This window comes from Aspergillus heteromorphus (assembly GCF_003184545.1).
Source record: "Aspergillus heteromorphus CBS 117.55 chromosome Unknown BO70scaffold_2, whole genome shotgun sequence".
In the NCBI taxonomy this organism is placed as follows: domain Eukaryota; kingdom Fungi; phylum Ascomycota; class Eurotiomycetes; order Eurotiales; family Aspergillaceae; genus Aspergillus; species Aspergillus heteromorphus.
In genome coordinates this window covers 1,570,321-1,583,807 of record NW_020290407.1, presented here as the reverse complement: position 1 = coordinate 1,583,807, position 13,487 = coordinate 1,570,321, and the positions used below count along the sequence as shown (strand labels likewise).

At 54.7% G+C, this 13,487-nt stretch overlaps 5 protein-coding genes across 5 annotated transcripts; 2 read left to right on the top strand and 3 right to left on the bottom strand.

The window, feature by feature from the left end:
- Nucleotides 1-3,604: 3,604 nt before the first annotated feature.
- On the top strand, nucleotides 3,605-4,913 carry BO70DRAFT_86924 (uncharacterized protein). Its single transcript, XM_025548800.1, has 2 exons — nucleotides 3,605-3,623; nucleotides 3,695-4,913. Exon 2 carries the CDS (start codon nucleotides 3,792-3,794, stop codon nucleotides 4,824-4,826), a length of 1,035 nt encoding a protein of 344 aa, XP_025403611.1. The 5' UTR covers nucleotides 3,605-3,623; nucleotides 3,695-3,791; the 3' UTR covers nucleotides 4,827-4,913.
- A 217-nt stretch (nucleotides 4,914-5,130) lies between these two features.
- On the bottom strand, nucleotides 5,131-5,701 carry BO70DRAFT_358599 (uncharacterized protein). Its single transcript, XM_025542333.1, has one exon. It carries the CDS (start codon nucleotides 5,487-5,489, stop codon nucleotides 5,181-5,183), a length of 309 nt encoding a protein of 102 aa, XP_025403610.1. The 5' UTR covers nucleotides 5,490-5,701; the 3' UTR covers nucleotides 5,131-5,180.
- A 998-nt stretch (nucleotides 5,702-6,699) lies between these two features.
- Nucleotides 6,700-8,073, top strand: BO70DRAFT_349648 (adaptor protein NBP2; the record flags this gene model as incomplete). The annotated part of the gene is made up of 1 exon (XM_025541658.1): nucleotides 6,700-8,073. One exon carries the CDS (start codon nucleotides 6,700-6,702, stop codon nucleotides 8,071-8,073), a length of 1,374 nt encoding a protein of 457 aa, XP_025403609.1.
- A 523-nt stretch (nucleotides 8,074-8,596) lies between these two features.
- BO70DRAFT_86903 (uncharacterized protein) lies at nucleotides 8,597-9,069 on the bottom strand. Its single transcript, XM_025548799.1, has one exon. The coding sequence runs from the start codon at nucleotides 8,936-8,938 to the stop codon at nucleotides 8,654-8,656; it is 285 nt and encodes a 94-aa protein (XP_025403608.1). The 5' UTR covers nucleotides 8,939-9,069; the 3' UTR covers nucleotides 8,597-8,653.
- A 1,433-nt stretch (nucleotides 9,070-10,502) lies between these two features.
- BO70DRAFT_392808 (uncharacterized protein) lies at nucleotides 10,503-13,177 on the bottom strand (the record flags this gene model as incomplete). The annotated part of the gene is made up of 4 exons (XM_025546312.1): nucleotides 10,503-10,961; nucleotides 11,110-11,422; nucleotides 11,506-11,926; nucleotides 11,974-13,177. The coding sequence occupies 4 exons, from the start codon at nucleotides 13,175-13,177 to the stop codon at nucleotides 10,503-10,505; spliced, it is 2,397 nt and encodes a 798-aa protein (XP_025403607.1).
- Between the last annotated feature and the right edge of the window lie 310 nt (nucleotides 13,178-13,487).

Here is a 13,487-nt window from a genome sequence, read left to right as displayed (position 1 = left end):
GGTGGTTATTGGCAGGCGAGGAATTGGAAGGAAAGGAGCGGTGTGGGCCTCGCGTTTAGGAGGGGGGTCGCTCTGATATACCGCTGGACGCGGTGAAACGCTGCAAAAGGGACTGGGCTAAACTGTCCCACGCTTCACGCAGAAGGTTTTCCCTGGATATCAGAACCGGATCGGAGCCTCCAGTAGCATCAATGGCATGAAGCGACGGGGGTAAAACAGCTGTCGCTTATCGGGACTGCAGGAATGATAACCGGCATGCGATCAGTGCTTTGAACGTTGGAGACCGCGTGGAACGGCAAAAGAGGGCGCGGAAAAAGAACCTACCTGACAGCAGAGAGTGTACAACGCGACCTCTGCTCTATATGTCGAAGCCACGTTCCCAGCAACGGTATTCCACTGGGTTACACCCCTTCTTCAAGGATTTCGAGATCGAACAGGCCCCTGAGGGAACGGAAATGTGGAAGCACTTGCACGGCAAGCCACACCGGCGGCGGGATTATCGTAAATCCGCTGGTTTCGCCCCCAGTACCGCCAATGGGGGGAGCCAATCGAACGCTGGGCGGATATGCGGACCGCTGATAGTCCGTGGTTAGTCCCAACAATCGGCTAGAGTGGTAGGTAGTAGTACCCTACAACTACTACCGGGAAGGGGAGGGAAGGGGAGGGAAGAGGAGGGAGAGGAGGGAGAGGAACGGGGGAGCGCAGATGAATAGACAGTCAACAAAGAAGGAAGAAAAGGGAAAAGAGAACAGAAGCAGGAAAGGGTGGAGAGGAGGGGCGACCGAGATAATAAAGAAAGAATTATTGAATGCTATCTTTCTTGCTTCGTAGCGAGTACCGGAACAGCCCAGGCGGGAATTACTCGAACGGTCCTAGTGCGTTGGACCCGTGGTACAGCGTAGTTACCATTCTTGTTACGACCCCGTCTGTCGCTCTCCGCTAATCGGGAAGCCGCAACTCGCAACTCTCTTCGGTTCTCTCTGGCTGTAAGCCTGTAAGCCTGCAAGCCTGCAAGCCTGCAAGTCTGCAAGAAACCCGCCGACTCGCCCCTTCACCACTGCGGCTCACGGGGTCAGGTAGGACTGTCCTGCAGCCCAGCTGCTGATAATCCTGCCCGGAGTCCGAGTGTTTGCTTGGTCTGAATGTCTTTGGATCACTCATTAACCGCCGAAGCCAGCCAGGGCAACCAACTCGACAACAAAGAAATGGCATGGATACACATCGTTACTGGGTCTTCCCGAGCGTCGCATGGGAAGCTAAGGAGTATGTATCATGTCACGGACTAAGTTGGACGGAGTTTCTGAATCATGTGTGTGTCATGGATCACAAAGGGTAGATAGTGGGTGGTATGCCGCCGCACATCGTTATGAGAAACCTCCCTCATCCACCGCCGATTCTGTGAAGCTTCTGGTAGGCGTCACGCAAGCAAGGGGTCCAAGAGCGACACCCCTTCATTACCATAGCAGGCAGCCATCCTCCTAAACAGTACACCCACATATGGAGTTATGTACAGCATCACCTGCAACGAAGCCGATGGCCCTGCTCCCACGTCGTACAGGGGTGGATGGTGCTCGCAGTAGGGGCCATTCTTGCATACAGACCAGCATATCACAAACCGCCGTGCTCGAGGTACCCAGCACACGTTCTTCCTTGCCAATCACATTGCGACGCCATCCTATCGGTGGCACATCCATGTAAGGACTCCGTATTCGACCCCCGGGGTGTATGTAACGCACGAGAATATGTTAGGTAACCAAAAGTAAATCTCCATTGTTCGGCTGCCATGGCGTCCATCTGGGCGAGGCCGCACCCACATTGGACTCAAACCTGCCGCCCAAGAAATTGAACATTATTCCCTCATTCTCTTGGGGGAGAGTGGGACGGGGCCACGGTGGGCACCGGGACAGGGAGACATGGCCACTGAAGGGTCGTGATTCACCGGAGATAACGCACGATACCCACCCTCTCCCATCTAATCAATCTCTGCATCTGTGTCGCAATTCGCAAAGGGTCCCATCCGGGTCTTTGCTGCGTCGGCTCGAGGATCCATCCCTGATCATTTCTGTATACCGGCGGGGAAAACGAAAGATTGGGGCAGAGTCGTTGACGAGTCCATGGCCCTTCGCGAGGTCGAACAAGGCCTCTCGGGTCCAGCGAGAACACCCGGGGACACACGGAGAAAATCAAGGTCGATTGCGGGTCAAGCGCGTACGCAACCCCCAGCTCCAAGGGGTGTGATATCATTGGGGGGCTCCTGGGTTTTTCGAGACTGCGAAAATCAATCGCGTATATAACCCGCACAGAAGAAAAATCCTCAGCGCTGGATGGCCTGCGCGGGATTCGAAGTCAAATCATGATTGACATACCATGCCTGATCTGGTTGAGACCGTGGACGGTCGGAGACGCTGGCTTTTACCTGATCCAGATATGGAGACGGTGGGGATTGTATAGGCGCCAAGAAAGAGGAGGAGGAGCATAAGAAAAAAAAAAAAAAAAACTGTCGAGGACGATAATCCTGCCAGTTGAATAATGCTGGGGGAGGGGGGGGGGAGATGGTTGGGAAGAAAGTGAATTAGAATTGGCAGAAAACGTGGGTCGCATGACAGTGACGTCCCCCCAATTCCCATCACCTCCTCCCTTGACTCTTCTGTGAGATTCTTTTTCTTCGGCGCCTTCTTGCCGCAAGAATAATATCGGGGATGGTCTTCAACCGCTCTGCTGCAGAGGGTTGCGGCTTGGGCTGAAAGAGCGGGGCAGCCGTGTTTCACCCATTCCTCTCATGGCGCCTGTGCATCCAATGTCTGGACCTGTTTGCAGCGGGCGACTGCATCCCGAAGCGCTGACTGAACTTCTCCAACCCCTCAAACGCACTAAAAAGTGGCACCTGTGTTGATGCTGCAGGAGGAGCGCGACTACTAGTAGTAGCAGGCTTGAAGCCCGGGCCAGTCGCCGAGCTTCTTGGTCTGCAACGGCTTCATTCCTGCAACGCGGGAGATCTGCTGCAGTGACGCCCAGTATATAGTCAAGTCACACCATGCACGATATCTCATTCCAAACCAGATTAAGCGCTGTTGCTAATTTCAGCACCTGATGCCCCAGGATGCCTGGTCACGTCAGGCCGATTCAATCAGATTCTCCATGTGGCTCAGGCTAAAACCTGCCAGTGATCATTCGGGAAGCAGAAAAGCTTGGTTGACAATCTGCAGATCGATTGGCTCTGCATTGTCCGTGACAGGTCGGCCTCAATCATATCTGGTATCACCCTTAGCGCTTGCAAAGCATGTCTCCTCGTGACGCTTGGTACTGTCGAGTTTCAAATGAACTGATCACATTGGGCATGATGATGGTCCGGTTATCTCCTTTGAGACTGGCATTGTGTACCAGCTATAGAAGGCGTCACGAGGTGGAGAGTGGGACATTCGGTTCTCTTTTCATTGTGGTTTCTGCCTGCCGTCGAGTCTATTGTCCATTTTCTATTGTTTACTGAGTCGGGACAAACACTTTGTTCGTCCGAGTTTCCTTGTTTCCCCCATTCCTGTCATTCCAATAGGAAAAGCCCCAATAACACTATTCACCAAAAGAGAAAAGCCACAAGGGGCTCTATTGTTATGAGTATATAACGTGTGCGTGTCCTCCCTGTCTCTTGGATACTGATCCTGGCCAATGCCTTCCCACTTACTGACCTTCGACAAAGAACACTCGCTAGACCCTATACGACTCCGCTGGCCGGTGTTTTATCTAAACTACATACAAAACCTCAAACCCTGGAGCTTGAACCACGACTAACCGGAATGTCGGGAAAAAATAAGGAAACTATGGAACGTCCTCGCAGCAGCGCTCTGGGCTGGTTCCTCCTGGTCCTCCTCTTCTCAGCTGTGGACGCACATTCGTGGATCGAGCAGATGACGGTCATCGCTTCTAATGGAACTTTCGTCGGAGATCCAGGCTACGCACGAGGCAACGTGCTGCGCACCGCTCCTGATTTCAGCGATCCCACCATGACCTATCTGATACCGCCGGACGATCGAGCCAACCAGAGCCTGATCCTTCCCACCGACAGGATGTGCAAGAGCACGCAACAGACATACAATGTGACTGAAGGCAGCCCCCGACTGCAGGCAAGCGCAGGCGCTGCCATCGCCCTTCGTTACCAAGAAAACGGCCATGTGACGCTGCCCTGGAATCAACCCGGCAAGCCGAAGAATCGAGGGACGATATACGTCTATGGAACGACACAGCCAAAAGAAAACGAAACGCTGCTGGGCGTGCACAAGGTCTGGAACGCGGACGGAACTGGGGGTGACCGACGCGGCGTTCTGCTGTCGACACAGAATTTCGATGACGGCCGTTGCTACCAGATCAACAACGGCAATATTTCCGAGTATCGCCAGGGCGAGTACCCTCACGTGGCCAACACGTTGATGGGAGCAGACCTGTGGTGTCAACAAGACCTCGCGCTACCGTCTGACGCGCCGTCGGGGAAGCTGTATACCCTGTATTGGGTATGGGATTGGCCCACGGCCCCTGGGGTGGATCCCGCGCTGCCAGAGGGCAAGCAGGAACTCTACACGACCTGCATGGACGTCGATGTGGTCGACGGTGGCAGTCCGACAACCGAGACCCGGGTTCAGGCCGGATACGTGGAGGATCAGTCACTGGATCGAGCAGCCATTCCGTCGGAGTTTGCAGAGGTCATGGCGTCGGATCCCGAGACGGAGGCTGGAGACAGTTCCAGCTCTGCGACCCCAGCCCCGACCCCAGCCCCAACGATCCCCTCACGGGTCGCCATTGTCACCACGTTCATCACAGTCTATACGACTGTCTAGCCAAGTGGCGGCTGGTTGGTCGGAAGCACCTGGGGTTAGGGCCTTGCGTTTCGCGCAGGATCCCTTGCATGGTCAATAGCCGGGGGCCTGGAATGTGCTTTGCATCGTCTGGTTGGATCCCGGCGGAGGGAACAAAGAACCCCCCAGCCTTTCACTCCCTTCGACCCCTCGGACTAGGCGGGCCTAGGCGGGGGCGGATGACGTCGCTCGTTTAGTTTGTATTTAGTACGGAGTACGCATCTAGGAGACAGCTCTTCTAGCCTATAGATAGACATTCCAATGCAAGATATCTGCCAGCCAAGTACTAGAGCCCCCTTCGCGGGGTGGAAATTAAGCTCTCCCTGGATGCGAACATTAGAGTTCCTGCTTGTCCTTGATGGCTGGGTGTCTCTGATATATATATAGTAGCGAGCCCGCATACCAGTGCAAGGGAAGGCATGCACGGGCTGGCCTGAGAGGGGCCTGAGGCCGCCAGGTGGCCCGTTCGGGGAAGGCCCGAGGCAGCGACATCTGAAACACGCTAGGCCGCGCGTGGACGGTCACGTGCGGGCGGGCTGGCCGGCAATCTTCAAGGACAAAACGAAACGACACGAAACGAAGGCGAGATCGAGATCGCATCGCATCGCATCGCATCGCATCACATCGCAATCCACGCTGCTTCATTGCATGGGGATGGCACCGGGCCTGGTTCGACGAGGGAGAGCTTCCACATTCACTTTCAGCTGCGACATCGATCTACTCCGAGTTGGAAACGCATCGCCGCGACGACGCTGGCCGTGACGCCGAGCCTAGCAGAACTCCACAGCACACACACCCGACTGGACTGCGCCTCGTTGATCCTTAACGCTTCAGTCGGGGCCTTCAGTGTAGGTAATCTCCGGCACGCCTCTCGCTCCCTCTCTCCCCTACCACTCGCCCTCGCTCCACCTCCCCGTCTCTTAGTTATCCAGTCCTTCTTCTTATCCTTCCTGTGTGTCATCTTCTCCTCCTCCTGCAGCTGGTGTCATCTACTGGCGCTCATCCCCTCTCATACCATACCCCCTCCCTCCCTCCCTCCCACCCCCCCCCCCCCCTCTCCCCTCCTCTCCCCTCCACGCCTCCCTCTGGCCTCCTCGGGTGTCATTGGACTCGGTAGTCGCCGTCTCTGAAGGTGGCGCTTTTTTCCTGCCCTCGTTGCTAAATTTAGCATCCCCAGTTTTACCCTCGACCACCCATCCGAACAGTCAAGCGCGGAACCTCCAAAACGCTCGCAATCACCACCTCCTGCTTCGCTGCGCCGTTCCAGACATTGGCCGTCGCTCCTCAAATCCTCTGTCTCGCCCCCGGTCGCCCGGTCGGATTCCTGATTCTAGGCCCGTGAGAGAGGGGAGCTGCCCGTCTTGAAGATCCCCGTGGGCTGCTGAGACCGATAGCCGCGCTGTACCTGTCCGTTGACCGTCGAGTACTGCTGGGGTTGTCAGACGTCCATTGCGGTCACCTCGCTTCGTCGGCGTCTAGCTGCAGACCATTTGTCGCCGTCCCTCTCGTGCTCTCAGGGTTTGAAACAAGGTTCCCTCGGCGCAGCCTCCTCTGGAACTCGATCTGCATCGTGCGTGCACGCAAGGAGTTCACCAGGCGCTCCTCCGATTCGAGTCGCATGCTGCTATACCTGGTTCCTCCGTGCGACCATTTCCTTGGAACGATCTTCGGACGGGATCTAGCAATAGAGTTGTGAAAGGGCGATCGCGATGCGAAACTAGGGCGGACCGGTTCTTCAGCTTTTCTCTCCCTCGAGCGATACATCCGACTTGACGTTACCTCACACGACATCTTTGACACGTAATCACTCATTCTTCCGTTGTGATCATCACTCGGAAGACTCATGACCACCACCATGGCTTCTACGACTTCGCCTCCTCCGTCGCAGGCGGCTCCCTCCTCGAACCTCGCGGTTTTGCCTCCTATAATCACAGACTCCCCAGTTAAACGGCCGGGCCGTCAGCGATCCTCGTCGTACGCGAAAGATCGTCTCTCCACACTCTCTAATGTTTCCCTAGCCTCTCAGAATCGGTCACGGCCGGGGTCGCATGTCTTCCCTGTGTTCCACTCCAGCCTGCCGTATGCGCTCGTCCGCGATTTTGCGTATCCTGACATCCATCCTCTCCATTATGGCCCGCTGCCCCCGCGTGCGTCGGGGGTGTCGACTCCGGCAAGTGAGCAGCGGCGTCTATCCGACCCGCCAGCGCCGTGGGACAGCTCGCGAGGCCAATGGTCCATGGGACCGTGGACCACGGACCACAGCTACGGGCACCAGCAGCTGCCCGCCATGTCGTTCGGTGACGGACCGCCGTACAGCGAGGACGAAGACCTGCACAGCCCGGTGTTTTCCGCCCCTCGTCACCGGAAGAACAAGTCCACCGGCACGGATGTCAATGGACGGAAAGCCAGGGGCACCGGTAGCCGCGAGCATCCCAGCGCGGGTGACGGGGGAGATATCGACCGGGGCACCCTGATCAGCATGAATGCGGATGGCAGCGAGACCTACTATGTCAACGATGACGATAGTATGGAAGACGGGCCAGGCGGCGAGTACGTCACGTACCCGGCAGACGAGAGCCGGTATTCACACGTAGGGCCGTACGGCGACTACCAGGGCTATGGGAACGAGGCGGACTTCGACTCGGAAGACGACTACGCGGGCACCAATCGGTACTCGCGGGACTTCCAGTTCGCCGTGGGATGCCCGGACGAAGAGATGCACGGGAAGGCGGTTGCGTTGTTCGACTTCACGAGAGAGCACGAGAACGAGCTCCCTCTGACGGAGGGACAGGTGATTTTCGTCTCGTACCGGCACGGACAGGGATGGCTGGTCGCGGAGGACCCGCGGACTGGCGAGAGCGGGCTGGTGCCGGAGGAGTTCGTCCGGCTACTTCGCGACATCGAGGGCGGATTGACGTCGTTGAACGGCGAGCCCGACGCTGACGATGAGAACCACACCCACTTGAGCCCGGAGTCCACGGACTCGCAGCAGGCCATCACACCCACGCAGGACGAGCAACTGCCCCTGGAGTCGACCTATGTCGGTGTCGAGCCCGTCTCCAACGGGGAGAAGAAGAAGAAAGGGGACGAGCTCTCCAAGCCCAAGTCCAAGTCCAGCGGTGGCAACGCCCCCTCGAACACGTCACATCGTCTGCCCGGGAATCAGGGGATCGACGCCCCGCAGGACCTGGCCGAGAAGAAGACCTCGAAGGGGGAGGAGAAGCCTTAACACTGCACTGCCAACACTGCCCGGGAGTGTCACCTCCAGTCCAGTCCTCTCATCCCTAGTTCGGTCCATACCATCAGCCATAGCCATAGCCATAGCCATACCTATCCACCCGTTATGCTATGCTATGCTATGCTATACAACACCCATCCATCTATCTCCCAGACTTACCTCCTCTGGTACATCACCTACTTACCCACCCATCCCACCCATCCTACCTATCTTACCCATACCTATCTATCCCCCGGTTGGGTTGATTTCAGCGCTTAAGCATGATTGCATCATTACCATTACCTATATTTTTCCTTCCATCTTCTTTTCCTCATTTTTCTCATTTTTCTTTCTTTTCTATTATTCATCCATCTTCCCTTCCCTTCCTGTTCTCGTTCCCCGGTTGGAACTGTTACTGTTACTGTTACTGTTATTTGTTGGATGGATGGATGCGAATACCTTACCTTACCTCCATTTGAGTCTTGAGCGGGACGGGACGGGACGGGACGGGACGGCTGTTTGTACTTGTGCTTGTGGTTGTGCTTGCATGATATGATCCATTTCATGATGAGCATGAGAGGTCACGTACTCACTAGGTTAGTGAGTGGCTGTGACTGGCTATGGTGAGATGAGATGTCATGTGATGTGATGTGATGCGATGTGATATGGTGTTATGTATGGTGGTGGTGGGGTGTGTGTGTATGGTGTGTGTGTGTGTGTGTGCGTGTTGTGGTGAAATATCTAGGGTGGGTCGGCAGGTAGGTAGGAAGGTGGGTAAGTAAGTAAGAGGGTGGATGGGAGGGCGTGAGATGATGATTGATGCGAGATACCTGACCTGACCTGACCTGACCTGCCTGTATATACCAATTGTACCCATATTGAAGCGGATCTGTTTAGAGGTGGTGTTTCTTTCTCTCTGTCCTGGTGTGTGTAAGTGAGTAAGTACTAAAGTAGTATATACCTTGGGTAATTAGGGAAGGAAGTACTAGGCACATAATCATAGACAGAGTCCTTTCATTACGAGGAGAGATATCAATATCGTAGGTAATATGGATTTGATTTGATTTGATTTGGTTTGGTTTGGTTTTACTTGCCAGTCCACTCTTTACTCTACACTCACCCTCTACACTCACCTTCTTCACTCACCCTCTACCCCAAGTCTAGATGTAGAGAGGGGAGATAGTACTCCGTATAGTTCATTAAATGAGGTGTTGATTACTACTACTAACCCACCCACTCACCCACCCTATACTCGGACAGCTAGTCAATCACAGCCAGTCAATCAGTATCCATCCATCCTGCCTAGCACTTACAACAAACCACCCTCTCTATCCAACCTACCAGTTCTTATCTTCCATGTAATGTAGCTAGATTACACACGTCCTCTCAAGAAGATGAACAAACCCCGTGCAGATAAATAGATAGATACATAGATATATAGATACATAGATACATAGATATAGTACATACTATCTAGATCAAAACACCGTGATTTATATCTACATATGTTCATCCCATCCCATCCCATCCCATCCCATCCCCATAAAGTGATCAACACTCAACAAAAAAAAAAAAAAAGAATCCCCATTAGAAATGACCTAAATTCGTATATATGTACTGTTACAGACATGGCTATAGATACAGACATCCTTCCTTCCTGACTTCCTCCCTTCACTCCTTATACATCTTCATACATTCTCCGTTCTCATTCTCACTCCCATTCTCCTCCTGCTCCTCCTCCTCCTCTCTCTTCCCTTCTCATTCATTCTTGTTCTTCTTCATTTTCGTTTCATTTCCCCCCATTTCCCTTTCCCCTTCCATTTCCACTTTCCTGTCTTCATTCTGCAGTGTGAAATCTGCAACCTGCAACCTGCAACCTGCAATCAGGCAGACAATTTCAAAGCCAAAGCCAAAGCCAAAGTCAAAGTCAAAGTCAAAGTCAAGATGTGAATGATTGAATAAGTGATGAGTAAATGGATAGGTGAGGAGGGAGAGGATGTAATGTGATATGATATGATATGATTTGTCCCGGGATCGATCTCAATTTAAGCCGTGGCTTGGTTAAGGGATTATGTATGTATGTATGTATGTATGTGACACTGGCACGATTTGATGTTAGAGGTCATGTCATTTGGTAGGTGGCAGTTTCAGTTTAGATTCAGATTAAATGGCGCGGTGTTGGATGGATGGATTGACGGTGAGTTTGATTATAGGGGATGCGGGCTGCGAGCTGCGGGCTGCAGGCTGTTTGTTCTGATGTTTGAGAGAGAGGATGTAGTTGTTGATGTTGATGTTGATGTTGATGTGTTGTGTTGTGTTGAGGTTATTGTTTGTTGGTGATACAGGGATAGGTTGTTGTTGTTGTTGTTGTTGTTGTTGTTGTTGTTGTTGCTGCTGCTGCTGCAAAGAAAGAGAGTAGGCGACGTATGCATCCCATCCCATCACGTCAAATTCAACCACGGATCCATCCCCCAATCCAACGTCTCCAACCACGCCATGAAATCCGCCCCGTTTTCTAACGGCAGCAGCATATCCGTATCTGCGTCTGCGTCCGCGTCCGCGTCCGCGTCATCCATGATCGGACCGTGGCTGCCATCCAGACCACTACCACCACCAGCGGACATGGTAGGTTGAGGATGGCCGTGAAGATGGCCGTGAGCGTGAGGCCCCAGAACCTGATTAAGAGTATGATGGATGGCTTTCCGCGCCTGCTGGGAGATCTTGTAGCTTGGTTCTCCGGGGGGCACGTACGTCTCGAGGAAGAAGACGAGGATGCTCAGTTTCTGAATGATGTCTGTGCGGGGAAATGTGGATGAGAGGGCGGGGTCGATGGCGAGTTGGGAGTGGCGGAGAAGTTCGAGGGCGAGGACGCCCGCGCAGGGGAGGGCATAGTGGCAGAGCTGGGCTTATTAGTCTGGTACTTACTAGGTTGGGTGGGTATGATATTTGGGGGTTAGGGAATTTGGATGGTTGGATTGGGTGTGATGTTCAGGAATTTGGGCAATTGGGCAGGGTTGGATGGGGGTGGTAGTTAATATTGACACATACAGGATATTCAACATGAACGATAGCATGGAAAGTGCGATTCGGCTTCGCGACGTCAGCGATACGGTCCAGGATAGTAGAGAGGATCTCGTAGGCGATATTGATGAGTTGGTCGGAGGCGATGCCGGTACGCTTGGTGAGGATGTGATGGAGGAGGAAGTCGTTGTAGAGGAAGTCGATGTGGATGAGCTGGACGGTGATTTGGTGCGGCGAGAGATGGACGGGCTCGGTGGCGTGAGTGTTGTTTTCGAAGGGTTTCATTTGCAGGAATGCGGGGAGGGATTCGCGCATCTGTCGGCTTTTGCGACATAACTCTCTGCAGGCGCTGTCAGTGGTGTCGTCGACGTTTATGTGTGATGGGAGGGAGGAATGGACAGGATGGAATGATGGGATACGCACTCGATCTGATGCGGGAGTGTATCCATTTGACGACTCAAGGTGACTTCAAGCACGTTCTCCCGGAGCATGGCGATTAGTTGTCCGACTCGTGGCCGGATGCCCTTGGACAGGAGCCCCTCGGTGTTCCATCCATGGGCGTCTAGTTTGCTGCAGGCCAGATCCCGCGTTTGCCTGTCTGCGGTCATCTCCGCGTAGCTGAGATCAAGAGGTAGCTGGAGATCGCAATGACGGCGTGATATCCGGGGCGGACGCCCAAGAATCATAGCCAGCTCCTTGTCGATGATATACCCCGCGGTCATAGTTCTTCTGCGCAGCTCGATGAGAAAGAACGGCGCACTCCGGTCCTCCGGGTCTGGCTGATGCAGTCCCAAGGCTAATGCCAGGGTGGAGGCTTCCCCCAAAGTCTTCCACGCGCGGTAGTCTATCCCTAATAAGTAATGCCCAGGACACACACACACACAGACTCACACGCACGCCGATCTGCGGTGGAAGAAGAATCAATCTTACCAGCAACCCCCCAAACAATACTCGCCAGCAGCGTCTGCTGGAACAACAACCACACCAACGTCTCACTCATAACGCCCAGATTCTCGCAAATCTGGATACATGTCCCCGCCGTAGCCGCCATAAGCGACTGCAGAGGAAGCTTCTCAAGCGCAGGCTTCCCATTACGCGGCTGAAAAAGCGGATGATCGCCCCGGATATGATGCGACGAGACGCCAGTAAGCGCGAAGAGCAGTCCGATGCCCTCCCAGCGGGAGGCGATAACAGCCACGTACTCCGCAAAGGTCATGTCGGGATGCAGCACGATGGGGGTGCGACTGTTGTTGAAGATCTCCTGGGACAGCTCGGTCAGACAAAGATGCTTGTCCTTTCGTTGGTCCTGGAGACTGCGGTGGTAGACTTGCTGGATCGAGCCGACCAGCTCCTGGATGAACTGCGCCCCGAAGACCCACGGGTCACAGAGGGAGTCATACCGCGCTTCACAGATCGCCTGGTACAGGGGGAGATCGTCGAGGAGGAGCAGCAGTTGCGCGCCCAGGTCGATCTGTCCTGGATCGATTGGTAGCGCGTTCTCCAGGGTCGGCAGGACGGTCCCCTCCTCCTCGAAGGGAACGGAGGTCAGTCCTGGGTCGTAGCCCGGGTAGACACCCTGGTGCGGCGGATGGTGCCCGTGCCCGGGTGGCAGGCCTAGCCATGCTGGGGGACTGGGATCCGTGCCGGAGCCGTTGGTCCAGTCGGCCAGATAGGGATCCGGAAAGGGGTCGGCGACGGAGGCAGCGACGGCGGCAGTAGCAGTCGCAATGGCAGTGGCGGTGGCAGTGGCAGTGGCAGCAGGCTCATGGCTGGGGGATTTGGAGGGCTCGGAGACGGAGGGCGGATTGGGGCCCAGACTCTGGCGCTTTCTAGAGCGCTTACGGGAGAGGTCATTGGGGGCCCTCTGGGCGTGGGTTTGGCTGTGCGATTTCAAGGTCGAATTGGGAAGAGAAAGAGAGTTGCTGGATGGCGGCGGTCGGGACTTGGTCATGGGCGCCGGATGATAGATGCACAGGACGGCCTGGTTGCGGCGGGCACAACGGCCGCAGATGGGGGTTTTGTGATCGCAGCGCAGCTTGCCCTTGCGGCACGGCTCGCAGGAGGATAATTGGCCATTTCGGCGATGGGTGGCCATTCTTGTGGGGGGGGGGGGTGGCGCGTGGAGGTTGGAGAGCTGAGAGCAGCGAGGCTTTCGAGCTGCGATGGAGATGGAAGAAGAAGAAGAGGAAGAGGAAGAGGAAGAAGAGGAAGAAGTGGTGGTTGCTCTGCAAGCCTTCGACAGCCGCAATGCAATCCTCGCCCCCTTTGCGGTCACATGAGCTGTCCCTGCCCTTCTCTTCTTCTTCTTCACTTCTACTTTTTTTGTCTCTCTTGATTCTTTCTTTCTTTCTTTTTTTTGACTTTTTTATTTTTAGGTTTTTTTTTTCTTTCCTGCTGTCTGTCTG

Bases quoted from the DNA above. Each gene is read 5' to 3' on its own strand.
- BO70DRAFT_86924 (XM_025548800.1), top strand. From the start codon at position 3,792: ATGTCGGGAAAAAATAAGGAAACTATGGAACGTCCTCGCAGCAGCGCT.
- BO70DRAFT_358599 (XM_025542333.1), bottom strand. From the start codon at position 5,489: ATGAAGCAGCGTGGATTGCGATGTGATGCGATGCGATGCGATGCGATG.
- BO70DRAFT_86903 (XM_025548799.1), bottom strand. From the start codon at position 8,938: ATGGGTACAATTGGTATATACAGGCAGGTCAGGTCAGGTCAGGTCAGG.